General features: G+C 43.6%; 2 protein-coding genes across 3 annotated transcripts; both read right to left on the reverse strand.

The window, feature by feature from the left end:
* Positions 1-426: 426 nt before the first annotated feature.
* On the reverse strand, positions 427-2,701 carry LOC120687725 (probable rRNA-processing protein EBP2 homolog). Its single transcript, XM_039969763.1, has 2 exons — positions 2,560-2,701; positions 427-1,553 (listed from the first exon to the last, which is right to left on the reverse strand). Exon 2 carries the CDS (start codon positions 1,546-1,548, stop codon positions 685-687), a length of 864 nt encoding a protein of 287 aa, XP_039825697.1. The 5' UTR covers positions 1,549-1,553; positions 2,560-2,701; the 3' UTR covers positions 427-684.
* An 873-nt stretch (positions 2,702-3,574) lies between these two features.
* Positions 3,575-18,291, reverse strand: LOC120687712 (serine/threonine-protein kinase STY17-like). Of its 2 annotated transcripts, none has more exons than XM_039969742.1 (15): positions 17,857-18,291; positions 16,585-16,699; positions 15,506-15,603; positions 15,219-15,273; positions 14,777-14,887; positions 7,580-7,627; positions 6,987-7,162; positions 6,808-6,915; positions 6,278-6,351; positions 6,015-6,187; positions 5,240-5,335; positions 4,413-4,493; positions 4,268-4,321; positions 3,961-4,092; positions 3,575-3,885 (listed from the first exon to the last, which is right to left on the reverse strand). In XM_039969742.1, exons 1-15 carry the CDS (start codon positions 18,054-18,056, stop codon positions 3,814-3,816), a joined length of 1,593 nt encoding a protein of 530 aa, XP_039825676.1. In that variant the 5' UTR covers positions 18,057-18,291; the 3' UTR covers positions 3,575-3,813. The 2 variants fall into 2 exon arrangements, with proteins under 2 accessions (XP_039825676.1, XP_039825684.1); XM_039969750.1 differs by lacking the exon at positions 17,857-18,291 and adding an exon at positions 16,946-17,238.
* Between the last annotated feature and the right edge of the window lie 8,654 nt (positions 18,292-26,945).

Raw genomic sequence — 26,945 nt, forward strand, 5'->3', positions numbered from 1 at the left:
TAGTGTGACACTGTACTGGGCAGTTATCACCGAACAATGAGTAATTTGCAAAACATAGGCATGTGCTTTTGTGGCAAACAGTATAGCTCATTAAAACTGTGTACAAAGTATGTCATAACTAAAACATAGGCATGTGCTTTTGTGGCAAACAGTATAGCTCATTAAAACTGTATACAAAGTATGTCATAACTAAAGTGGAACCTCAAAGCCGATATGATATATCTGGGCTTCATGTGAGGATCCATAAGACCATAACAATCAGGATGAACATTTTTTAAATTCCATAATAATCAAATGCAGTGAGAGCACTGTTATGTTGCATCACAACTGTGCGTGAGGAAACTGTATATCCTCAAAATTGAATAAGGGAGATGTGACTAGCTGATAAGGACAATTATCACTCCCTTACCTCTGGCTGCACAGGAATAGTAACAAAAAAGTATAGAACGGAAGGTAACAACAGGAAGAACAGTAGCAACTTGTACACGATTTAAGATAATTTGCATTCCACAACAAAAGAAGACCATCACCAGAAAAAGTAAAACATTAAGTCTTGTGTTTGGATTGCTTCCCTAGACTAATCTTTCAGCTAATTTTTGCTTCTGGTTACGCACCATAGCAAAGCTGCAACAAGAATAGTAATAACGGCAAAAGGGACTGAGCAAAATTTGTTGCAATATTGCATCAAGATCTCTTTCTCTTCTTGTTTTGAGACTCAGCCCCCTTGTTCAAACTTCTGAAGTCATTCGTGGTCTCAGCAGTGTTTTGCTTCTTCAGCCCTTTACGACCACCATGGCCAAACTTGGCATCTCTTGACCGCCTGTTCTTTCCTTCTTTACCTCTCTTAGCAAGACCACCAGACCTATCACTAGGAGAAACCCCAAGCCTCTTTTTCTTTGATTGTTTAAATCCTTCTTCTCCCTCAAAGTTCAGGTCTGGCACATCATCACTTCCCTTGGCGAATCCCCCCTGTTGCCTCTGCTTCCTCCACTTCTTGACTGACTCAATATGCTCCTTCTTCTCCTTAGCCCGCTGCTTGTTCTTCTCTGCCTGCACCTCCTTTGCTATCTTTTTGGCCTCTCTAGCCTTCTTCCTCTCCTCAGCCTCCTCGATCCTCCTCTTCTCTGACAACAACCTCCCCTTGATCTTGTGCATGTGCGCGTCAGTCTTGACCATCTCAGCATAGTAATCTGTTGGCCTGAGGAACCGAACCTTCATTGACTGCAGCTTCTCAAAGGCCTGCCTTGTGCCATCCAAAGCTTGGGTGTAAAACGCAAGTTCACGGGCAAGATCATCATTCACATCAACCTTTTCCCCCTGGTCATGCTCAATGGTGAGGTTGTGCATCCAGTCCACATTCTTGGGCCAGGCTATGTCTTCAAGTTTTTCAAGAATGGCCTCCTTGTTGTATATAGCTTTGTCTGAAGGCTTATCCTGAGCTTCTTCCCCTGAATCATCTTCCGAGTCTGATTCTTCCACATCGGAATCAACATCATCCCTGATGACTTCATCATGAGCCCGGGCTTCTTCACTTGAACGTCCCACCATTTTTACTGTATGCCAAAGAAAAGAAGAAAATATTAATCAGCAAAACCAAATGGGAAAACTAGAAAGGAAGTTATATAAAAACAATATTAAAGGGATCGGTGGAATTCAGATTCCACAAAGCCACAACCTTAATTTGTACTACTGAGTGAGACTGATGCTGGGTGCTTCTCATGATGAAACATGACAAACGTGCAGTGCAAATGCCTAATTCATAAGGAACATGAATACATGATACACGGCCTTGAACTACAGCTAAACTGGATGAACATCGAGAGGGGAGGTGTCATCGGAGACATAAAAAGGAGACTAAATAAGTAACATAGATTCGGTCCATTCTCGCCTATCATGTTGTTGTGAGAAGTAGGAAAAACACTTGTGCAACATTTGCGGTCCAGTCTAAATTATTTAGGTATCTAATTAGGTAGGGTAAGAAATAAACCAAATAAAAAAATACATATTCACCACCTGCAAGTTCACCATTGCTGCACAATACAAATCAACAAGCAATCTAATGGATATGGCGCCACTATCTACATAAGAAAAATCAAACACACATATATTTAAAAAATGTTCATGAACTTGAAGTTATCAAATTGCGGACTTGATTAAGCATCAGTGAAATGCCATGCCTTTAGATGTCAAAGAGGGTAATCAGGAAAAAAAATCTGCTGCAGCAAGACTAAAAAAACATCCACTCCATACATCTCAAACCATAAAAAATCCGTAATCACGCTATCGGCAATTACAGACGCAACCATCCACTCCATACATCGCAAACCACTCGGCAACAGACGAGATGAAATTACACCCACAGCAGTTCGGGAAAACCTAAATATCGTTGCGACGCAGAGACGCCTCGAAACCAGAACCGTCCTTTTACCCAGACTGAATAATCCACGGAACCACGGCGTTCCTACCGGGCAACAAGAGCTACCACCCGTTAGGGTAACCGGCGGGCGACTTGCGAGGTGAAAGGGAGGTGGAAGTTGGGGACGACTGGTGCGACGTTACCTGAGGCGGGGAGGGGGACGGCGGCTACCGGCGTTGGGACGGGGACGGAGCGGACGGCGCCGGCGTGCGTGGCGGCTGGTGAGTAGAGCGCCGGCGCGGGGGCGGCGCTTGCACAGTAGAGGAGTCTGCGCGTGCGCCTCGTTTTGGCTACGTATATCGATGGGCTGGGCCTTGTGTTGGGCTCGTATAATAAGGCCGAAACGTAATTCCATGGCACGAGTTGCACACTTGGGCCATGAAATTCCTCATCTGAATAGTCGAATTCTCTAACACACCGACCGGGCTCGGACAGTTTGGTTCTCGTTGTGGGTCACTGTGGTGGTTCGGTGAAAAATGGTCTGCATTGTGAAGTGGTCCAGTTTGATTTGGTTATGCTTGGGAAACAGATTGGGTCGGTATGGTCTTAGGCTTCAATGTACTGCTTCATTTCACTTTACCTCGCGAAAACAGGTTGAAAGGCTTGCGGTTAATACTTTGAAGCATTAATTTTAGGCAGCACGCAAGCAAGATAGCACATCATGTATGGCTAGATAATAGGGTGGAAACCATAGAAGACAATGAGTGCAGTTCGGTTTTTGTTTGAAGAGATTCGCAGATTAATTTGGTCGGTTTTTTAGGCATGCGGTTTGGTGTGGGGAGGTTTGAAGGGTGAGCATATTTCACATTTGGTTTGGTGCGGCTTTGGTCTATATGTCAAACCATCAGCAGCCTGGCGTAGCATGACGGGAGTAAAAGATTTAAATGTGGCCTGAAAAAATTCTATAAAATAATTTGTATTGCTTTGACAATGGATACTCCGATTAAGGTGAGATGGTAGTGCATTTACAATGGTTTGTTGAATCCGAGAAATACCACGTTGGCAGCTTGTTAAGGTGGATTTAAGATCATACTTGCAGCTTGGCTGAGGGCAAGCTGGATAATTAGATTAAGAAACGCTATTCATAAGAAAGAAAGAAAAAGAATGTGGATGAATACTGTAGTGTTGTATTGCATGAGGTGGATGAAAAACAAAAAATGGGCACACCTCAAAAAAGTGGAACTCTTGCAACATTAGTCAAAAGTATTTGAAAAAATTGTAACAGACCCTCTCGAAATGAACACAAGAAACTCATATGGCCATATTCTGAAGCTATCGCTGAACTACAACCAAAAACGGAAAACTTTTGGAAACAAGTAAGGCCTAGAAGTCGCCGCTATCAAAGATGAAACATGTGAGAAGGCAACAAAGCAAAGGCGTAGAACAAAACTGCCACATCAACAGCCTCGTCTCCTCCCAGAGTGAGATCGACCTGAATGTCTCTTGTGATGCCCAGAACTCTGAACCACCTGGCAATAAAAGAAAAAACACAAAATTAAAAAGAAAACAGACAAAATGCATGTAGATCTTTGTGTGGAACGAACCTCTTTTATGGAATTCAGTATATCCACAATCTCTGCGAAGGTTGGTCTTAGAGCTGGATCTTTCTGCAAGCATCGCTGAAGTAGATCAGCAAGCATAGGATGAGTATCAGCAGCAATAGTAGGCCTCAGATCCTGCAGGCAGAGATATTGGGTCTAGCATATTAGTATCCCCAACAGGAATTCTGCAGCAATGTCAAATCCAGCAAGCACCGGAAAAGATTCCATCACCCCAAACAAATCTACAACTCAGCATATGCCTTTTTTGTTGCTTTCCCTTCCAGCAAATTGAACTGATGTGCTATGATACCTTTTGAACAACGGCAACAGCTGCCTGAAGAGGTGTCATGTCTTCGTATGGAAGCTGGAAAGGAAAAGCCAACTCCACAATCAGCAAAACCACAATTCTGCACTACCATTATGCCTGAAATAAAAGGCTCGTGAGAGTAAAGAACCTTTCCAGTCAGCAGCTCCCAAAGAACAATCCCGAAACTGAAAACATCCGCCCTATGATCATATGGCAAGTGCTCAATGACCTGCAAATATTTTCTAGTGAAAAAGATGCTGCAAGCTTAACTCTTCCAGTGGCACAAAGCTCAAGAGCAGAGTGAACATGGTGCATCAATATGACACCTCCTAAGGAACTCATTATCTGTTATGTCTTACTGAAAGCAGTCTATAGATAAAAGAAACGTGGTAAGAGTTTGCTGGACTACGAGTCAAAAAAAAAAAAAAGTTTGCTGGACTACCTTCAGTTTGTCAGGTCACTATTTTACTCTAGTTGAGACCCGCAGTGTAATCCAGAAAAAGGATTTTGGATTTCTTTTCTCAAGGTACTTTCTGATAATAATCAGAATTTTTTTATAATATTTTAATTGGTACCTACGGTAGACCAAAAAAGAAAATTATACTCAGGCATGCTACAGCTGGTGGCTTGGCGAAGCAGCATTCATGTAGATAAAGCAGAATAACAAAAAAGAATGAATTACGTCACAATAGCTCAGGTATCGCAAACTGCTCAAAGAAAAAAATAATTTGATTTTTTGAAAAATGGCATTGCAAACTAAGTAAGGTTTTAGGAACAACAATAAAATGCCTCAAAAAATTTGTTGCTTCAACAGAACTCTCAGAAGGTGGTCAAGGGAGAATAAGTTCAAACATTTGGGCATTTTGTAATCCACTTGATACAAAACCACATTTAAGATTGGACGAATTTCATAGAAGATTCTTTTAATGCTAAGAGCTTGTCAATGTTTAAGAACATGGATTTGGCAAAATCAACCTCAGGGGCCATCCATCTGTAGGTCCCAGTTTCTGCAGTCATAACTCCTGACTGGTCTTTAACCCTTGCGACCCCAAAGTCTGCAACCTTGACAACCTGCAAGATAAGTGTTGTACATAACAAAATGCAAGTCCAAGGAACACTTACTATATCATTCCAGCGGCACAGTAATTCGAGGTAACACATGCTTACATATCGGAACATATATATCATGCCAAGGGCAAGCAAAAATAACCAGGCCGACTGTCAATATGATCATGATACATTCTCAAAAGCAAGTGCCATGGTTCACAGATACAATGGATACATTGATTGGTTCAGGGTAGGCAATCTGGTTTAATCTTTACTTGTGGGTTATGAGTGCCAACTTTGGCCAAGCATGTGCAGCTATGTATTATCATATAGTGAAGCATTTGTGATATAAGTTACCTATGTGCAGAAAAGTAGGATATCTGAGGCAGATGATTTCTTGATTCGTGTTACCATATGTAATTACAGCCATGAAGCTTGGCCATATCTTATTCAATTTCACGTAAGTGTAGGTGCAGAAGTATCTTCACAATGTCAGGATATCAGGACCAAAACCTTTGCTGACTCCCAGCCATTCGCTCGCTCCGGGAAACACTCGGCTAGAGTATGCACATCGAGTAGCTTGGGTTTCCCACGCTCTAAGCTAATATTCCACTATGCTGAGAAGTGAATATTGTAGCAGACTTCTACTTTCCTAATGTGGATGCTGCAGCAAAGGTTCATAATATGATGAGCAGACAAGTACCTGATCATCCATAAGAAGATTTGCAGTCTTCAAGTCCCTGTGAACAATATTAATCTGATGCAAGTAATTCATTCCCTTGGACACATCAGATGCAATTCTTATCACATCTGGGAGCTGAAAACTTCCTTGTCTATTGTAAAGGAAGTCGAAAATACTCCCTCCATGCATGAATTCTGAAAATCAGAAGAAGAAGAAATAACACAAGAGAATCTAAGCAGCAGCACTGTAAATAGAAGGTATTATTCGGTGTTAGGCCTATGTACCTGTAACTATACACAAAATAGGTGGTCTCGTGCATGCACCAATAAATTGGACAACATTCTTGTGACGAACCTTTCTGTAGAAATTGGATTAAACATAGGTGACATAACAGATCAATGACACTGACAATGCAAAAATCAATTTCTAAAAGAAAAACAATGAGGGATGGAGTGTGACAATTATGTCAAGAGCAGCAAGTTTCCAATCATCAAGATTGAAAAAAAAAGGGGGCTAATGCTCTTGTATGTTTTTATACAATATATCATTAAGCTGTAATTGAGAAGATGATGTCAACCAAAGTAAAAATTACTTCTTAAACCCATGGTCAGTAAACCCAAATTGCAGAAATATGAAATGCTTTTTTATTAAATTAGCATCACATTAATTCTTAAATGCAAAGTCATTATAGTGAATTCAATTCGTTTGAGCAGTCATAAAGAAATAATGGAACATCATTCTAAAATGTTGTATTTTGTAGAGAGTGGAGTTACACCACTTTTTCAGTCCAAGAATATTAAAGCTCATCACTCACTTCATTATATATACTTCCTGTGCAAACTCGCGTAGCATATCAACGCTAACCCTCTCAGGCTTGAGTACTTTGATAGCTACATCCTGACTACAGTACGTCCCATGGTATCTGATGGCACACCAAATAAGTCAGTTGCATATAAATAAGAAAAACTACTTCAATTTACTTCTTGAACATACAGATCACCAAATGATCCAGACGCTAATTTTTGTTCGAATTTGAGAAGCCTGGGATCAACTTCCCAAACATCAGCTGCATCAACTGGTATTTGGACGAAGTTGGATGAAGCAGAAACCTCCAATGGCTGGTGATCAATCCTAGCAGACATCGACTGGACCAGCGGCCATGCTCTGTACTGCATTAGTATTTTTTTTAAAAAAAAAGGTAACCATATGCACATAAAGTTTTTGGATGATATAATTGCATGAGCAGCACAGGGTCCAGCAGTGCTGGTGTTGTCTTATTCAAGTTGCTCCATGGTTAAATTAAATGGCACTAAAGTTTACCAGTTTCTTATTAATTTTGATAGATGAACAATTTGTACTGCTTAGAAACAATAAAATGCAGTGGAACCACTATTTTTCATAGACAGTATAGTATTAAATAGTAAAGAGAAAAGTAACAAATTAAAAATCTGAAATTATATCAGCAATACACTAAATTTGTACAAACCAAGAAGAAACTAACATGAGACTTGCTATATGATATAGAAAGGAATCTGTAGTCAATCATATATTCATATTACAGTCAAAGCATTGGTCTGCCATCTTACCTTTATTTTATCAACGCCTTTCCTCAATGCATTTCGGAGTATGTCAACCTGGACATTGTTGGAAAAAGAGGATGAAACAAAAGGCTAACAAACATTGAACAGTCAAACATATAGGCATATTCAAATGTTAAGTGGTCATTGCAAGTTTGCTACAACTCTGAAGCTTACTTAGTTTCTAATATGTCACAATCAACATACCATTTTCCAGCATCGGTCTACCGTCCTTATTGGTAGCCACTGGCGTGTGAGATCCAGTGATTTCTGGTAGCTACCAGCAACAAACTGTCTAAAATCATGTGTGTTTTCAAATCAAATGTCTATAAATGATTACCACCCCAAACTGTAGAATCCTTTCGATCTCTGTCAAAAATTCAGAGATCAAGTCACATCAAGAAACAGCATTGAATTGTATCAATGAACAAGAATGGAGGGATGTCAAGAAGAGTGTTTGGCAGAAGGCTGAAATCGAAAGATAATTATGGTTGTTCCAGAGTTTGTTTTAGTTTGAAAATAAACCAAGATCCACCTAGCACCGTCTATTTTCATCTATATTGCGCGAGGAATAACAAAATAACAAATCAGTACCAGCACCTCGAAATATGTCCCCTTGCAGATCCTGAGTTCATGCGCAAGTGCACAGGAAAACAGTCATAACTGCCCCCGATGTAATAACAAGATACATGGTTCAGCTACAAAATCTATTTTATTTTTCCCTTCATGCCAACACTCCTGTGTTGTTATTTATTCTTTTGTATGTCACCTCTTTGCTAACCAAAAGGATTCATGACGTTAGTAAAAACAAAAAAAGGAAAAGGAAAGCAATTGAAGATGGCACTCACAACAAGAGACGACATCCTGTTTATAAAACCTAACCTAATCCAGGGAACTCAGTAGCCAGTGATAGCAACCACGAAAAATTATGACAGGAAAAGGGAAATGTTGATTTATCAAAATAAACGGAAGGCCTAAAAGCATTAAATTTAAATGTAATTGAATAGCTTCCATTGTGCCTTTAGGAATGCCCTCACACATAAACTATGAACAAGGGGAAATAATAGACTTTAAAAGAGCTTGAACTATCATTACTTCAAGCTTTGCATCTTAGCTCAATTACAGATAAGGTGGACTTCTATACTTTTTAGTGTCACTGGTCGATTGTTTTGTCATCATATTTATGAGGTGTTTGTTAAGTATATGAAGGCCCATCACTATTGTAGGCCTATATGGCCCATGAGGATCCTATATACATGCCCTGTCCCTAATGGACAGATTATCCTAATTTCCAAATCTCCAAGGTTAGTAACATGGGATCAGAGCAAGGATTAGGGTTAGGGTTAGACTAATCTAATCTCCCAAGATCCATTTTTTTCCCTGCCTTGGATTCCTGAACCACGGCCGCCGTTTGCGGCTCGCGGCTCGTTGCACGGCCTGTCGCCATGCGTGCGGCCAGGAGGGTTGCTGCCACCGCCCGTCGCAGCCACTCGTCGCGGCCGTTCGCCGCCGTCGCGGCCTCCTCTGTTCTTCCGCCGCCCATTGCTCCGTCTCCTCCGCCCATCGCGGACGCGGCGCTCGCCCTCCCCTCCGCGGCATAGTCACAGGATTCGGGGTCGATGCCTCGTCCCTCGACCCGGGAACGTCGTTCCGATTCGAGGGTCGGGGTCGAAGAGGGTCAGTGTCCCATTCAAGGTTGGATCGTGTCCTGGTTTGAAAGGGGTCGCAGCCCCATAGCTAGCAGATTTAATTGGGATAAGGAGGTTAAGGACAGTGGATTAGTGTGGTTTTTGTTAGACAATGAGCTGAGTACGTGTAGCATGGTCTAAATGTACTCTTTTATATGTTTCTTATATGTTTGTGCAGATTAGTTTCTTCATTAGTAGCACATATATAGTTTTTGTTTTTATCGACCCGAAGATATCGACCCCGATGAATCAGGGTCGCGTCCCAAATAATAATTTATCGTTCCATAGATGTATACCCCCTTCGTACCACAATTTTATAAAATGACGACCCTCGACCCTTGACCCCGTTCCTCGACCCGGTCGACCCAGGAACTTTGTGACTATGCTCCGCGGCCTGTCGCGTCCGCCGTTGCGGCCGTCCACCGTTGCCGCCGGCCCGTCCTCCTCTTCACCGCCCGTCCCTGCCGCCTCGTCCTCGCTTCACCGCCCGCATCCTCCGCTAGCCGTCTTCGTCCTCATCGCGGGCCCGTCCACCTCCACCCGCAGGCCCCCGCCTGTCTTAATTGCCGCCCCGTCCGCCTATTGCGGACCGTCCGCGACGTCGCGGCCTGCTGTCGCCCGTTCCGCCCGTCATCGAGGCTGAGGGAGGTGTGCGGCCGTGTACTGCTCAGCCTCTGCCCTGTTTTGCTAGTGCTGCGGCTGCTCTGTTCTGCAGCATCCCCGTCTGCTTCCGTCGCCTGTCTCCAACCTCAGGACTTTGTGGAGCACCACGTTTCAGTCAGTACTGCTGCTGCCTCTGTTTTTCAGTTCTCAGTCAGTTCAGTCAGTTCTCCAACCTCTGTCAGTTTGTTGTTCTGCTGCTCTGCTTTGCTAGTGATTTGCAAAGTTTCTGCTCTCTGTTCATTCTCTTTATACGGCTGAAATTGGTAACAGTAGCAAGTCTTCCACTATGTCGGTCAATGCAATTGTTATCAATATCACCCTAGATGGTCAGAATTATCTAGAGTGGGCTTTTTGTGTAGAGACTGCATTGAGGGGCCATGGTTTACTCTTTCATTTGATTGATGAACCTGTTGTGCTTAAGTCTGATAACACTAATGCAAAAGAAGTAAAAGAATGGCAGATTAATGATGGGAAAGTTATGGCTGCTATGGTCAATAGTGTTAAGCAATCTATGATTATGAGTCTCTCTAAGTTCCAAACAGCCAAAGCAATATGGTCTTCTCTGAAACAGCGTTATGTTCAGGACAGTGGTGCTCTTTTACATAGTCTTATGCAGCAAACTCATGTTATTGAGCAGAATGATATGTCTATTGATGAGTACTTCACTGCCTTTGATCGTCTGATGGGCTCATTGACTTCCATGGTGCCTAGCTGCACAGCAGATGAATGTCCAGCACACAACTTTATTCCCAAGTTTCTTACATATCGTTTTGTCATGGGGGCAAGAGAAGATTTTGACTCGATTCGTAAACGGTTACTTCATGATAGCTCTGATCTAACCATGGCTAAGGCGTTGTCTGATTTACTTGCTGAAGAGACTCACCTTAAGTCTATGTCTGCTGCTCCTATATCAGCATCTCACAGTGTGTTGGCAGCTTCTCAAAAGTATAACACCCCTAGAGGCACCTCTTCAGAGCCATGTAAGCATTGTGGAAAGACTACTCATATTGCAGAAAATTGTTTTTCTGCGCATCTGGAGAAGTTGGCTGATTTTCGTGCACGTCGGGCTGCTCGTATTGCTCGTGGTCGTGGTACAGCACCTACTTCTAGAGGTTCAGCGTCTGCTGCTGTTGCTTCACCTGTCAGTGCTGCTCCATCCTTGGGTACTTGATTCAGAGGCCTCTTTTCATGTGACATCGGATCGGTCTCAGCTTGCTGATTGTACACCAGTTGCTGATGGTGCTTCTATTCAGACAGCAGATGGTACATCTTGTTACATCACTCATGAGGGTCTCTCTTTGCACTTCTCACTTTTCTGTACCTGATGTCCCTTTTGTACCTCAGTTGTCTATGAACCTTCTTTCAGTTGGTCAAGTAACAGATCATAATTGTTTTGTTGGATTTGATGACACATCTTGCTTTATTCAGAATCGTCACACCGGGACTCACACCGGGACTGTGATTGGGACTGGCCATCGCCGTAGAGGTTCTCCTAGCCTCTATGTACTCGACACCCTGCGTCTTCCTCCGTCTTCCACTCGGTCTTTCGCCCATGTGTCAGCCACTACATTATCCTCCACCTCGTCCTTCGCCAAGTGGCATCATCGTCTTGGTCATCTTTGTGGGTCTCGCTTGTCTACATTAATAAATAAAGGTTGTTTAGGGCATACATCTATTGAGTCTAGTTTTCATTGTAAGGGATGCAAACTTGGAAAACAGATACAACTTCCTTATTCCTCCGGTGTTTCTCATTCAACTAGACCTTTTGATCTTATTCACTCAGATGTATGGGGTCCTGCGCCTTTTGCTACAAAGGGCGGTCACAAATACTATGTCATTTTTATTGATGATCATTCCTGTTATACATGGATTTATTTTATGAAACATCGTTCCCAGTTGTGCTCCATATATCAGTCGTTTACTGGCATGATTCATACTCAGTTTTCCATTCCTATTAAAGTCTTCCGTTCTGACTCTGGTGGGGAGTATTTATCTGATGCTTTTCGCCAGTTTTTGACATCTCAGGGTACTCTTGCTCAACTCTCATGTCCTGGTGCTCATGCTCAGAATGGTGTTGCTGAACGCAAACATCGTCATCTCATAGAGACCGCTCGAACGCTTCTCATTTCCTCTTTTGTTCCTAGTCATTTTTTGGGAGAAGCTGTTTCTACTGCGGTATATCTCATAAATAGGCAACCTTCATCCAAATTGTCCGAAAAATGCCCAGGTGAAGTACTTTTTGGTACTCCTAGTTATGATCATCTTCGGGTTTTTGGATGTACATGCTATGTTCTGTTAGCACCCCGTGAGCGAACAAAGTTGACTGCCCAGTCGGTTGAGTGTGTTTTTCTAGGATACAGTCCTGAGCATAAGGGTTATCGGTGTTATGATCCTTCAGCTCGTCGCATTCGGATTTCCCGTGATGTGACTTTTGTAGAGGATCGTCCTTTCTTCTACAACCCCTCTACTCAACCTTCATATTCTCCTACAGAGTCCACATCATTTCTTAGTTTGCTTCATTTTCCATCAAGTGTTGATGCTACTCCACCACCACCGCCGCCGCCATCACCACCACCACCCGTCATACCCATTCCTGATTCTACTCCTTCCATGACCACTGCCCCTGTTGAGCCCTCTTCAGCCCCACCCCAACTCCCGCCTTCTAAACCTCCTATCACAAAAGTCTACACACATCGTCCCAAAGAGCCTTCACCTCATCCGCTCTCCTCGGCTAGTCCTAACACTCCGGTTTGTGATGATTCTAACAATATTGATGAGTCACATGTTATTTCTGATGAGTTACAGGCAGGTCCACGGTATAATCTTCGTGATCGTGCGACTATTGGGCCCGCCGACAAGTATGGTTTTTCACGTGTGAATGCTGTTGTTCATGAGCCATCCACCTATCAGGAAGCTTCTGGTGTTCTGGAATGGCAACTTGCTGGCACTTGGGATATTGTTCTGTTACCATCACATGCCGTTCCTATTACATGCAAGTGGGTATTCAAAATTAAGACCAAGTCAGATGGTTCTATTGAGCGATATAAAGCTCGTCTTGTTGCTCAGGGTTTTCAACAAACTCAGGGAAGAGATTATGATGAGACTTTTGTTCCTGTTGCACATATGACTACTGTTCGTACTTTGATTGCAGTTGCTGCTGCATCTTCTTGGACTATCTCTTGGATGGATGTCAAAAATGCCTTTCTTCATGGAGATTTGCATGAGGAAGTTTATATGCAACCACCCCCTGGTGTTGATGTTCCTTCAGGACATGTTTGTCGTCTCCGCCGTGCCCTTTATGGCCTTAAACAGGCCCCTCGCACTTGGTTTGAGCGCTTTGTCTCTGTAATACAAGCTGCTGGTTTTGCACCGAGTGATTATGATCCTGCTTTATTTATTCACCTCTCTCCACGTGGTCGTACCTTACTTCTTCTCTATGTTGACGACATGTTGATTACTGGAGATGATTTGGATTATATTTCTCATGTCAAACAGCAGCTTGGTAAGGAATTTCAGATGTCTGATTTGGGTCCCCTTAGTTACTTCTTAGGGATTAAGGTTTCGCACTCTGCAAAGGGATATTATATTTCTCAATCCAAATACATTCAAGACCTCATTGCTCATTCTGGAATCACTGACAATAGGACTGCTGCAACACCAATGGATCTTCACTTGCAGCTTCGTCCTACTGATGGTACAGTTCTTGAGGATCCATCTCGATATAGGCATATTGTGGGCAGTCTTATTTATCTCACTGTTACAAGGCCTGATATTGCTCATGCGGTTCATATCTTGAGTCAGTTAGTGAGTGCTCCTACTTCTGTTCATTTTGGTCACTTGCTTCATGTGCTGAGATACTTGAGAGGGACATCATCCCAATGTTTGTTCTATGCTCATGATAGTCCGCTTCAGCTCCATGCTTACTCGGACTCCACTTGGGCGAGTGATCCAATAGATCGTTGATCAGTTACAGGCTATTGTATTCTTCTTGGCTCTTCTCCTCTTACATGGAAGTCCAAGAAGCAAGCAGCCATATCTCGATCTAGTACAGAGGCCGAACTTCAAGCACTAGCAACCACCACTTCAGAGATTGTGTGGCTTCGATGGTTGTTGGCTGATTTTGGTGTCTCCTTTGATGCTCCCACACCTCTTCTATGTGACAACACTAGAGCTATACAGATTGCTAATGATCCAGTCAAGCACGAGTTAACGAAGCATATCAGTGTCGATGCCTCCTTTACTCGGTCACATTGTCATTAGAAAACTATTGCTCTTCAGTATGTGCCCTCTGAACTGCAAGTAGCAGATTTTTTCACTAAAGCACAAACTCGACAGCAACATCGGCTTCACTTGCTCAAACTCAATGCTTCAAATCCTCCGCTTCCACCTTGAGTTTGAAGGGGGTGTTAAGTATATGAAGGCCCATCACTATTGTAGGCCCATATGGCCCATGAGGCTCCTATATATATGCCCTGTCCCTAATGGACAGATTATCCTAATTTCCAAATCTCCAAGGTTAGTAACAGTGTTGACAAGCCCTTGTCAAAAAATATAGTACAATATTTTTGGAATTTGCAAGATTGATGACATAGTATAACACACAATACGCTATCTGATTCTGAACTTGATTGTAATCTGGAATATACAACACCAAAGTTTCTATCATTACATAAAGAACAAATTCAGACCCTACAACTCTTTGGACATTATATCTATGCAAAAACAGTACACGGGTACTAAGCATTGCAGACTCAGCTTATATGACCTTGTCTAAAGGATAGATGTACAGTAGGTATACATGGCTCTGTCAAACAATGATTGTTCAGTTGCCTTTTCCATAGAAAAGTTGAATTACCTCATACTCCCAGCCCTCAACAACAAATATGTCCAAGGAATAGCCATCATTCGTCGAATATGCATGTGCTTCTTGAATATTAAGACCAAGCTCCCCAAGAAGAGAGGTTAACTGGATAAGAAGAAAAGATGTATACATTTAGGCCTTGATTGGAACTTTGGATAGAAAGTATTGTTGGAGTATTAGATAAATACTACGGTGTTGCAAAAATAATATGTTTTTCAAAGGCTGTTGGGTATTTGGATGCAACAAACATTCTAGTTTTTAAAACCATGGTATTGTCAAAATTCAAAACCGTAGTCTTTTGGGAGTTTTATATACTCCACTCGGGACCTCATTTTCTAAACCATGGTTTTGCGTGCCTTTAGCTTATAAAACCACAGTTTCTTTATACTATAGTTTTCTAAAACTTTGACATCCAAACAAGAAGTTGATGGTTTACCTGACTAAGAAGCTTTGGCTTATCGTCACATGCAAATATAATTTCGTGCAAAGGCCTGTAATGGTATTACATATCAGAAAATATTGGCCCTTCGCTTATCATTAACTACAGAAGCCTCATAGAGATTGAGAGAAATGCAAGTAAAACACTACTGCAAAAACTGCGGAAGTGTTAAAAATAACTAATTAAACTATACTATAAGAAGCATTAAAAGACCATCTCAAGGACACAGGCTAATAAACTTACAAGTGGACTGCGTAATATCAAAGAAGACTAGATCAAATCACCTTTGATCTCTTGATGCAAATGCTGAGCATCGGGGATCTTGTTCTTGCTTAAAGGAGGTTGAGGACTCAAATCCAGTGTTTTCCTCCAGAGTAAGGACCTAAAACTAAATCATTGTCAACATAAAGGTGCAGTTTATTTAGTAAGTTAATAGCAATGCTAATGAAAGATATTACAATATATATGCTAATTTTCACAGTACCAATATCTATACTACAACAGGACAAGTTTTGCAGATCTCATGGATTAAAAGTTTGCAGCCATCCTGCTAAGAGATTCATTGGCTCAAATTCAAAGTTGTTCCACACTCTAAGAAAATGCTATTGCCATTAAACACAGTAAAAGCTAAATAAATCCCTAATTGATTCTTGTATAGAACATTTGATATCCACTACTTATAGCTTCAAACAATAGTACTCCTATATTGCTATGGCAACATGTACTCCACGGACAAAGTGACTAATACAGTAAGAATTATGTAAGAGACGAGTCTACAATGTTGTATGTTATCTCCCTCTGTTTCTTGATAAAAACAAACAAGAAAACATAGGGAACTATGAGGATGATCTACTTTGAGAGTTCCGAAATCAGAGAAACAAATGCCAAAAGAAAATATACAAAAAGAAATATATGAGATATCTTTTGAATAAGTGCATATTGAACTTTTTATTCTAAAATTGATTAGTGCATCCATCCCTTCATGCATATTCATACAAGACAATCGCAAAAGCAGTTATTCCACATAAAATGAAAAGACCTAGCTGCCACAAAAATTAAAGAAAAAGTCTTAGAATGACCCATGCAATGGAATAAAACAGAAAGCAGTCTTTATGTAGTTCGTTTTGACAATGCTACGCTGTAACATACTAATTAACAGAAATTCGCAGAAAAATAGAAAGTGCAGCTCATGTAATTGTGTGAGTTTGAGACCTTAAACTAGATAGAGATGTATAAGACTCTTTTAAAGAAGAGCTTATGGTTATTTCATAGAAATAGATGAGGAAAATAATAGCCACTAATTGATGTCTAGCCAGTAGATCATGAATAAATAAAGTATATATATGCTGTATGAGCTAATCACCTGTGAAGGACGAACATCAAAGACCAGCCCATTCATGGGGTCACGGGCTTGCTCAAGCAATTTCTTGTGCAGTAAGACATCTTCAACCCGTTCGACATTGACATCCAAAGCATATCTGTCCAATGACATAGTCATGGAAGCCTAATATAAGATTTCAGTGGCATGCAATTTTTAAATAAGTGCTAGTTCTCGCCACAGCGAGCTACAGTTAGACACACATTTAACAACACTAACAGTACCCTTCTGAACAGCTTTGCTGTTTTGATGTTGTCACAAATACTCTGATAAACAGGACGAGCCATTCTAAAGAAGCAAACAGCAACATGACAAGTATGGAAGAAAACAAGAAGCATAGTATCACCAATATGAAGTGGTGATGATCACGAGGAATGCCCAAGCAATGACCGTTTGGTGTTTACACAAGCAGCCCAAGCTTAAGAAAAAGTTCACAAGCAGCCCAAGCTTAAGAAAAACTACACCAATTTCCACACAGTTCTCATTTAGAAGAGAAGGAGAAATCTCCAGCAGACTCCAGTAGATGAGTAGATTTACTAGTGTCAATTAATGTGACAAACTTGTTCTATACTTAAGAGAGAGAGAGAGAGAGAGAGAGAGAGAGAGAGAGCGTCCATTTATAACCAGAGTGCTGACCATCCAACCAGACTGGCATCGTGTTATAACTTATAAAACTAGTCTTCACGAGATTAAAGAGAAGAGGCAAAAGAAACAGCAACTTGTTGTACTACGAGTTGTACACTTGTACTGCATGTACTGTCTGCAATACGAGTTGGGTTGTGTTAATCTAGATCCTGCAGAGCATTACGCTAGTCAAGCCTGCGCGTTAATCAATCCAATTAGCATGTACTAATCATCACGAAAAAGAAAATGGCTAGCTTTATCTTTGCATCCTGATCCGAGTGTATTTACGTAGCAATCTCGAAAGTTTCCATGGACCATACGACAAGCGCCACGGCGAACGCGAACGCGAATCTCATCAGCGACAAAAAGGCGCTAGCCTTAGCTTTAGCTACAGCGGCGACGAGCAGCTGCGGCTCGGATCAGCTCCCTGTGCGATCCACTGGGCCCCAGCCGCAACAGCGGAAACGGAGAATAATCGAGCCAGGAGAAGATAGATCAACTCCTTCATGCGATCCAACAGTAGAGCATCCTACGCATCAGGCGCGACGCATCGAAATTTGGCAGAGAGGTGCTAGCAACTACAGCCTACATGCGACGAGAGAGAGAGAGAGAGAGAGAGAGAGAGAGGCAGACCTGGCCGGTAGGCCTTGGAAATGGGCCCAGAGCTCGTCCTCCAACTCCGGGCGGCCGCCGCCGTAACCGCCGGCGCGGATGCGGCGGAGCACCTCGGCGTAGGCCTCGGCCTTCCGCCGCCTCCCGGCCGCGCCGCCGCCAGCGGAGGAGGGTGGCGGCGGCGGCGAGGCGCCGCGGCTGCCGCAGGACTCGGCGGCCATAGGGGCGGGGCGGCTAGGGTTCGCGGCGTGGAGCCGGGGCAGCGGTGCGTGGTGGAGCTCCCATGGGCGGCGGGACCGAGTTACTATGCAGTCGCTACTTTGACTGTAACTTAAGCAGTCGCGGGAGCAGGGGGACACTGTGAGGTACTGTCTGTAGCGACTGGTTATTATATCGGTTGATACTGTAGTAATTATACGTGGTATAATCTTGATTACACGCGGCAGCACGTACTTGATCGGCACTGTAGCTACAGCACCAGCCAGCCAGCGCTGATCAGCAAGACGAACAGGCTGGAGGATTGCGGCGCTTTATACGAGGAGAGAGGAGGATGGGGCAGGTGGTGCTGAGTCATGAGACGGGGAGACGGGAAGCTGCTCGCTGTGGGCCCGGATTCGAGGCGCCCGTTTTCGCACTTCAGCCCCTCTCTTTCTCTGAATTTATTTTTCTGGCCAAGGCCTCTTTTTCATTTGTTTTTTTCATTCATTCTTTGCGTGGAAACACCCCAAATGTCCGCAAGCACGCACACTCGGCCAAAGCATGTTGTTTACTAATAACTCTTTCTGACATATATAATGGACTGATGACACAATTTTAACATATATAAACTATTTTTATTTGAAATAATACATTTTTTAACTTGGAATAAATCAAAATACAATTGTTTTGTGATAAGAGGAAGCAGTATGCTGCTTCTATAGATCACCATGCTAAATTGCACAATGGTTCATCACTCATGGCTCCTAGCCTCGTTTCCACAATTTTACATACATGAGAGATTATCTAGGTAAATGTAACAAATACCGTGGCAGAAAATCCTATCTCTCACCGCTCGTGACTAGAACCATGAGAAAGAAAATAGCAAAAAAAAAGTATAGACCTGGAGGAGTGGAGGCCACCCAGGCCTAAACTACTCACTTGGTCATTTGTCACAAATTCTTCACACAAAATATGTATGTGCAATTTTCAAGCTTCAAAACAGATATTATACTCATTTACATGTTTGAATTGGGCTCATGCTAGTTTTGGGCCTGTTCTTGTCCAAACTCATTCAATAACTCGATCAGGTTGGGTTGTGGACGGGCTCCGGGCCATGGGTAGGCTTGGACCCAAAATAATGCTGAGGTCTAAAATAACGAGATAAGCTAGCAGGAAAATCCTCTCAAAAAAAAAGCTAGCAGGAAAAACCCTGCCCAAAGCGAGCTAGTTTGCCATAAAAATAAAGCTAGCTAGTTTCAGTGTGCCTCTTTCTTTTATACTACTACCCAGTGAAACTTGAGCTTGTCTTCAAGACATTTTATCCAAAAGAATATCAATGTCTAACAAATTACTATAGGGATATACAAGTCATTTCAACATAAGTCAAATGATACTTTAGAATAATCCACACAAAATTCTGAACATTATCTATTAGTTGGTAGTACTACTCGACATCCCAACAAGGCAACAAAGACTGAGAGGCATTCTAGGTAGACGCATGGTGTCTACTTCTTTTCTTAGGCCTTGTTTAGATGCGTAAAATGTTGAGTGTAAAGCACTATAGCACTTTCGTTTGTATTTGATAATTATTGTCCCGCTATGGATTAATTAGGCTCAAAAGTTTCGTCTCACAAATTATAAACAAACTGTGTTATTTTATTTAGCTACATTTAATACTTCATACATGTGTTAAAAGATTCGATGTGACGGGGAATTTTGTAAAATTTTGAATTTTTTTTTTTGAAAACTAAAAGTTTTAAAATTTTGAAGGGAACTAAATAAGACCTTAGAAAATGCATGGCATCTCAGGGCATATTCCTTCGTAGAAGCGTAAATCTCTATGACTGTTTTTCTGTCACTTGCTAATGACTGTCTGTACGGCATCTCGGGGCATGTTCCATTTGGAGGCGAAGAGCTCATCGTCAGACCAGAGAAGCAACACTGCACCAGGCTGTTAGTGTTAGACTAATAACCCTGTTTCTCCGAGGTGTCGTGCTTTCTAGTGCTATAAACACATGATTCCAAAAGCTAATCTAGATGGTAATGTAAAAGAATGCACGCATTTAAACAGTTGATCTCCCATTTCACAGCTCGTGCGTATACTTATCAAATACACCTGAATCAGAATTAGTACTCCTACTATTTATCCAAATACCAAGGAATAAGGGGTTCTTTTGCGAGGATATTAAGGAATAAGTTTAACAACGGATCGGAGTGCAGCTAATTAGTGGCTCTGAAAAGGTTGGATCTGAAAAAGTGCCTTCACGGGCTCTGACATGCCCGTGTCTAACTTGATGCTATTTCCTTCGGTAAAAAGAACAGTTTCTTTCCTAACTTGTCAAGGCAGAGAAATCTCCACGTAATAACATGGGATCAATATTCACTCAGAATATTAATCTTTCAAAAAAAATATTCACTCAGAATATCACATGTCTCAATGACATTTTAGTTTGATTGATTGCTCGAAACTATCAATGTCTTTGTTTCATAATAGTGTAACCACCGACAATATTTCCCATTTTATGGTGTTGTAAGAAAACTTCAAATCTATACAGAAAGTAGTAGACAGAAAAGCGTTCCTGCTGTGTGGTAATTTACATAGCACTGTATACACATTAGAGCAACTCCAAAAGACTAGCTATAATTCTAGCCAAATTTAAAATTTTAGGAGCTCTCTAAACAAATATAAAACTTCTAAAACAGTTGAAAACCCAACAGCCTCTTCAAATCGGACTCTCCATATTCATAACGGGTCCACATCCGTTCCTTTCTTGACGATTTTTTTCCTGCTCGATCCCGCCGTCGCGCGCGTAGGGCAGCGCCGCCTGCTGGAGCCGCCGTGCGATTAGAAGAGGACGGAGGAAGCAGATGGGTAACAGATCATGAACTCGAACTAAGCTATGCAAGGTACTTTAAACTCGATTTTCCCCAAGAACCGTGCGCACAGATCGATTTGAGCTCGAGCCCAACCAATTCTATTTGTATAAGACCTAAAATTGATTAGTTAAAAATAGCTCGGAGCAAGGCCATGAATCGAGAGCAAAGCAAGCGACCCAGACCGCTAGGAGCCACGCCGCCCGCGCAGGAGAAAGACGACGGGCGAGGGAGGGGCGAACGGGCCGGCCAACGGCGGCCTGGCCGCTCTGCGGTGCGAGCGAGGGACGGACGGGCTGGCCGCCGGTGGCTTGGGCGGCTCTCCCTGCCCGGCGCGTGAGGTAGGGGCGAACAGCCTGGCCGCTAGCTGCGTCGCGGGGGCTCCCTGCTCTGCGCGCGAGGGAGGGGCGGAGTGGCGGTGTCGGCGCGAGCAGGCGGGAGCGGGCGTGAGCGACGCGGGAGGAGCAAGATGGCGAGGGGAGGGCGCTCGGGGAAAAAAGGCTAGCGGTGGGAGAAAAATGCCGACTGGAATAGCGAGAAGATGAGGAAGGAAAGTCTGTTGGATGAGGTTTTCACTGCTATTTCTTCAAATTTATCCAGCCAAATCAATTTAGCTAGGCTGTTGGAGTTGCTCTTAGGAGAAGATGCAAACTTTGTAATTAGTTAATTTGCTATGGTACAATACTTTTATGAAAGAAATAAATATCAAAATACCACTACTTCATTTCAACCATGATTACACCAAAACGTTGCCACTAATGAAATTGTTTTTGGCACCCAAGGAAAATGTGCAAATATATTACTTGATCTGACTGGACAAGATCCTTTAACTTCGTCTTTTCGTTGGACCGAAGCGGCAGCTGCGGTTCCAATGCGGCAATATCTTATCCCAAATGCTAATTCGCGTTACCTTTCCAGCCAGGTTCAGCGTGCACCTGGACAGGCACGAGGACAGCGTGGCCTAGCTCATGTTTCTCCGTCAGTCCTGGCCTGGTGGATCCATTCTTCTAGACGGATGAGCATTGCAGTTCAAAAAACAAATGTATGATTGGGATTTGTCCATATCTTGTTTAGTCATCAATTTATTCACTCTTCCAGTAAAATCGACGCTGATTGGGAACAATACAGAGCGGCCGTGATTTGCACTACAGGTGCATTGGAGAAGAAATTTTGTTGAATTTTATAGTAATTTTCTCTTTTGGCATGAAATTATGTAATGGTCCATGTTTCTTTAATTATTCTCTATATCCTAAATTATTAGTTGTTTTGGCTTTTCTAAATTCATATATTTACTATTCACCTAGACATAATATATATAAGTAGATGTATAGCAAGCCTATGAATTTAGAAAAGCTAAAATGACTAATAATTTGGGACGGAGAGAGTAAACGTTATAGCACCTATGAAAAGCCACAAAATGATGAAATTGTACTTTGAAGACCTTGTTTTGTTTATTACTCGCACCTCTTTAAATTAGATGATGACGTGGCACTTTTGAAAATGATAAGATAAAACTCCTCACATGGAATGGTCTAAGTCATTTATAGAAAAGCTTTGTTATTCCAATGTAAGACAAGAAAGAAAAAGTCTAGTATGAGCCTAGAAAGTCAAATAGAAAATTATTACCACCATATATTCATGGAGTATGCTCACTGAAAGACTTCTGCTTTGTACCAACTCTAAAATGATATAACGAGCAGTTGCAGTATTAAATTGTATTTATATATTCAACTGCAATATAAATTGGACACACGTAGAAGCTTATAAACCCAGCTACTGCAGAAGTCTTGATGACCATAAATACCATGCATATATAAGAGTATGTTCTGCAATATAATCTTCACTAAATCAATATCGTTGACCAACACTTACTTATATTTATTTATGTTTTAATAAAAAGTCAGCATCGCTGGTAAATCATAAAGAATCAGGGAAATAGATATTGTATGAAAGATATGTTGTTGATAGTAAACCAAAGTTGTGAACATGTGGAGTAAGTTATATGTTTGACTTCAACCTAAAAAAACTACACAGTTCAAAGAAGAGAGGAAAATAAATTTGTGCTACAAAGTTCTAGCTGTAACGGTCATTTATTTACCAAATAAAGATTTATCTTCATCTATACCTATTACTAAAGCGAGTAAGATTTCCACCCAAATTTTTGGTTTGGTCTGCCTATGTTATAAATGACAGGTGGGCCTTAGTCTATCCCATATGCGAGTTAGACGAACCCTCTCCGTCCATGACTCGATCATATAGATCCCTACAAATTAATACACAAGCACCACTACGTATCCGATATTTATACCAACTTTGTCCGTAGCAACGCACGTGCATAATTGCCTAATACATATCCGATATTTATACCAACTTTGTCCGTAGCAACACACGTGTATAATTGCCTAGTTAAACTACATTTCACTCTCATTAAACTATCTCACACAAATATCACCAACTAATTTGCCTATTAAGGAGAAAAGTAATATATAACTAGAGAAATTAAACTAGAGGTTCCTAGATCTTTTCATCCACCTCAAAACTAGAGGTACGAAGATGGCCCGTTACTATATTGCTAGTATTAGTACTGTGTCATCTTCCCGCTGCCTGTTCTTTTGAAGTGGATCTATCTACATGTTTTCTAGTAATCGACCATGCTGGCCCGTGAAGTAAAAGTCAAGATCAGATTACTTGTTAGGGTCAGTTTGTGATATGTTGTCGAACTAACTAAATAAATTTTGAACCTGAAATCTTGCATGAATTGCATTGCATGCATGTTGGAAATGGGGACAATATTGTCAACTGAGGGTGTGACTTGTATATGCAGGCAGAGGCATGCGCAGCCGGCCTGCAATATAAGGATATAGATCAGCATTGATAGCTGCAGAGTGGTCATAAACTAGAGCGGGCATATCCATCCAAGCGCAAGTAAACAACGCTGCGGGGAAGATGAGGATCGGGGGGCGATTAGATTAGCCGGTCGAGCAGCAGCGAGGATAATGTTGTTTAGGGCGTCGCGACCGTACTCTGTCGCCTTTGCCAGCGCTCGGCGATTGGCTCATTAATCAATTTGCACGGCGGCATACGAGGACGAATATGCCGAGACGGATGCGCCTGTTAGGTTAGATGTCAGTTCTCCCATCCAGTCTCCTACTACTAGCTAGAGTAGTGGTCAATTATTGCAGAATGCATGGTTGATCCCGTACGATCGGGAAAAACTTAATAATGAACTCGTATGCACAGCGGCACAAAAAGTGTACAGTGTCAACTAGTAGCTAATTAGTACTTGCTAAAGCTGTTTTTGAAAAAAAAAATAAAAGAGAACACATCGTCGACCTCGTCGCGATTTCAACCAAAGTGGATTAGATCAATTATTATAGCAGAGCGCTGTTCGAACTGCCAACACACAACGCGCCTGGTCTGTCCTCTGGACCAGCCCAGCAACAACAACCGCTGGGCTAAAATCCTGACGACATCCCAGCCCGGCCCATCCGTCGTGCAGTCGGCTTCCTGGGCTGGGAACCTGTTGGCTTTCTTGCTAATTTTTTCGCGCCTGGGCTGGTGTCATGGAGTCCTGTTGCTCGTACTGGACTCCTGTTTTTGCTTTCTGCTGTGCACAGTGAAGAAACTACAGTAAATTGAAAAGGAGTGAGTTAAACTATGGGGAGTGTATACTAACCAATGTTTTTTTTTCTGTGGGTGCATCGGCACCCCTATCTACAAACCTACCTTCGCCCCTCTGTGCATATGCAAATGTGCTGACTGGCGGCAATGTCCTGGGCCCCTGAGCCTCTGCGCACAGTATCTGCATGTGATTGGAGGATGGGCTCATAACGGGTCTGGTTGATGTGCATGTGATTGGATGATGGGCCGATAACGGGTCTGTTTGATGTGCCGTGACGGGCTGTGCGATCTCAACGATTTCTATCACATAGAAGATGTGTAAGGCGGCCGCAGCCGTGTGTCCAACGGGATTAGAATAGGCGATTTCTATTTATCGTGCACGCGAGTAGGCGCTGACGCGTCGCAGAAGCGGTTCCGCCGCAGCTCACTTGTCTTGGGTCGGGTGCCCTACACATATTTTCTATTCATTGCGTGGGCTGGCTGTGCTGTTGCGGGAGCATTCTGACGTGCGTCCGCTTTTGTTTGCTTTGTCGGAGGCCTATTAAGCATTTATGGCCCATACTAAAGCATCTTTTTATTTTTCTGCCGGCATCAATTATATTTTAGTTAGTCTGGACTTTGGAACAACTTTAGACGGTTCAAATATTCTAAAATACGCGCAGAACTATTTTAAAAGCTCAAAACTTTTTTTTGAATGTATTGGAATATTTTGAAATGTTCAAAACATTCTAAAATGATTGTGCCAAAAATTTCTCAGAACAATTAGAAAGGCTTTTGTTTCGGAACAAATCTGAAATGTTTCAAACATTCAGAACTTTCCAAAGTGTTGAACATGATTTATTGGAAACTTTTCATGTAAACTATTTTTCAGCACAATCTGAGATGTTCCCAAACAAGTTCCGGAATATTATGAAATGTTCCTGTAACATCCCGAAAATTAACTGAAATAAATCATGCGCTAAAGTTGTGTTTCGTCGTTGAGCTCGAGATCCTTCTAAAACCCTAAACCCCAAATCCCGAGACCATTTCTCTGTCCCGAACACCCGTTGTCCCATCCTCCTCTGCGCGCGACGCGCGCGTGGCCGACCAGCCGTAGACCACGCCGCGAATCCCGCCTGCACTCGACGCACGCGACCGTCGCGCGTGGCCGGCCGGGGCCGCATCGCGTCGGCGCGAATCCCGCCCTTCCTCTCTCTCCATTTCCCTCTCCCCTCCTTTTTCTTTTTCTCTCTTTCTTTTCTTTTTCCCATTTTCTTTTTCTCTTTTCTTCTCTCTCTCTCCTTCCTCCTACCCCGCGCGCTCGACCCCCTCCCTCTCTGCTCCCGTGCGCCGCCCGGCCGCGCTGCCCCTCCCCGCTCCCCTCCGCCGCTCCTGCTCCGCGCACCAGCCGGTTCGACCCCCCCCCCCCCCCCCCCGCCTTCCCGAGCAGGCTGCTCGCTGCCCGCCTGCCCCGCACGCGCCGAGCCGCCCGGCCCGACACCCTGCCCGCCTGGCCGCACCTGCGCGCGCAGCGCCCCGCCGTCCGGCCCCGCTCGCCTCTGCCCTCGACGCGTCTCGTCGACGGCCGTAGCTCTGACCCGCACGCGCACGCCGTCGCCCCGGCGCACAGCGCCGGCGACCACGACACAGTGCCGCCTGCGGCGGTCGCCGCCTCGCGTCACTTCGCCCCCCACTGGCGCCATTGACGAAGCACAGCGCCGCCTGTCGAGCCGTCGCGTCACCGGCGCACATCTCGCCTCAGCTCGCCGTGGACACCCGCACAGCGCCACCAGCGACCCGCCCGTCGAGTCCCATCCCGCCTCGCCGCCCACGCCGCCATTAAAGACGCTCTGTGCCGTTCACCGGCCGCCACCGACGCACCCTTCTCCTCCACCGGCATAGCTCGCCTATAAAAGGCACCCCAGCGTTGCTCACCACCGTCTCCGCCGCCCCCCTAGCTTCTCCCTAAAGCTTCCAGCGCCGCCGCCATCCCCATTGTCGCCAAAGCACCGCCCGCCGCCGTGGGGAGCCATCCCTGAGCCATCCCTAACCGAGGTGAGCGGGCTAAACAGATTCCCGGAGCCCCGTGATGTTTTTCCCCTCCCTATTGCTCGCCGCCGCGCCTCTGGGACGCCGGCCCGGGGCCTCCGCCGCCCGTTGGCCGACGGCCTCCGTGGCCAGGTCACCCTGGACCGCCCCTGGCCGAGCTGCGGCTGGGAATCGGTCCCCGGCGCTGCCCGGCTCCTTTTCCCCCTTCCTGAGGCCGCCGCCGAGCTCCAGGGCCGCCGGCCCAAGGCCGCCGGCGCCCTGAGCACCCCTCCCCTGTTTCCCAGCGCAAGGAGGGAGAAGACAGGGCAATATGCCCAAAACCCCCTCCCCTTTCCTCTAATCAGTAAAGAAACCCCATCCTTTTAAGCCCTTTTACAATTAAAACCCCC

The sequence above is a fragment of the Panicum virgatum genome, chromosome 2K (genome assembly GCF_016808335.1).
Source record: "Panicum virgatum strain AP13 chromosome 2K, P.virgatum_v5, whole genome shotgun sequence".
NCBI lineage: Eukaryota > Viridiplantae > Streptophyta > Magnoliopsida > Poales > Poaceae > Panicum > Panicum virgatum.

Excerpts from the sequence above, each read along its gene's own strand:
- LOC120687725 (XM_039969763.1), bottom strand. The coding sequence starts at position 1,548 with ATGGTGGGACGTTCAAGTGAAGAAGCCCGGGCTCATGATGAAGTCATC.
- LOC120687712 (XM_039969742.1), bottom strand. The coding sequence starts at position 18,056 with ATGGCCGCCGAGTCCTGCGGCAGCCGCGGCGCCTCGCCGCCGCCGCCA. Across the intron at positions 6,352-6,807 it reads CAGGAAGTATATATAATGAA|AAAGGTTCGTCACAAGAATG; the intron begins GTGAGTGATGAG and ends CAATTTCTACAG. Across the intron at positions 3,886-3,960 it reads TACTGAATTCCATAAAAGAG|GTGGTTCAGAGTTCTGGGCA; the intron begins GTTCGTTCCACA and ends TTTTATTGCCAG.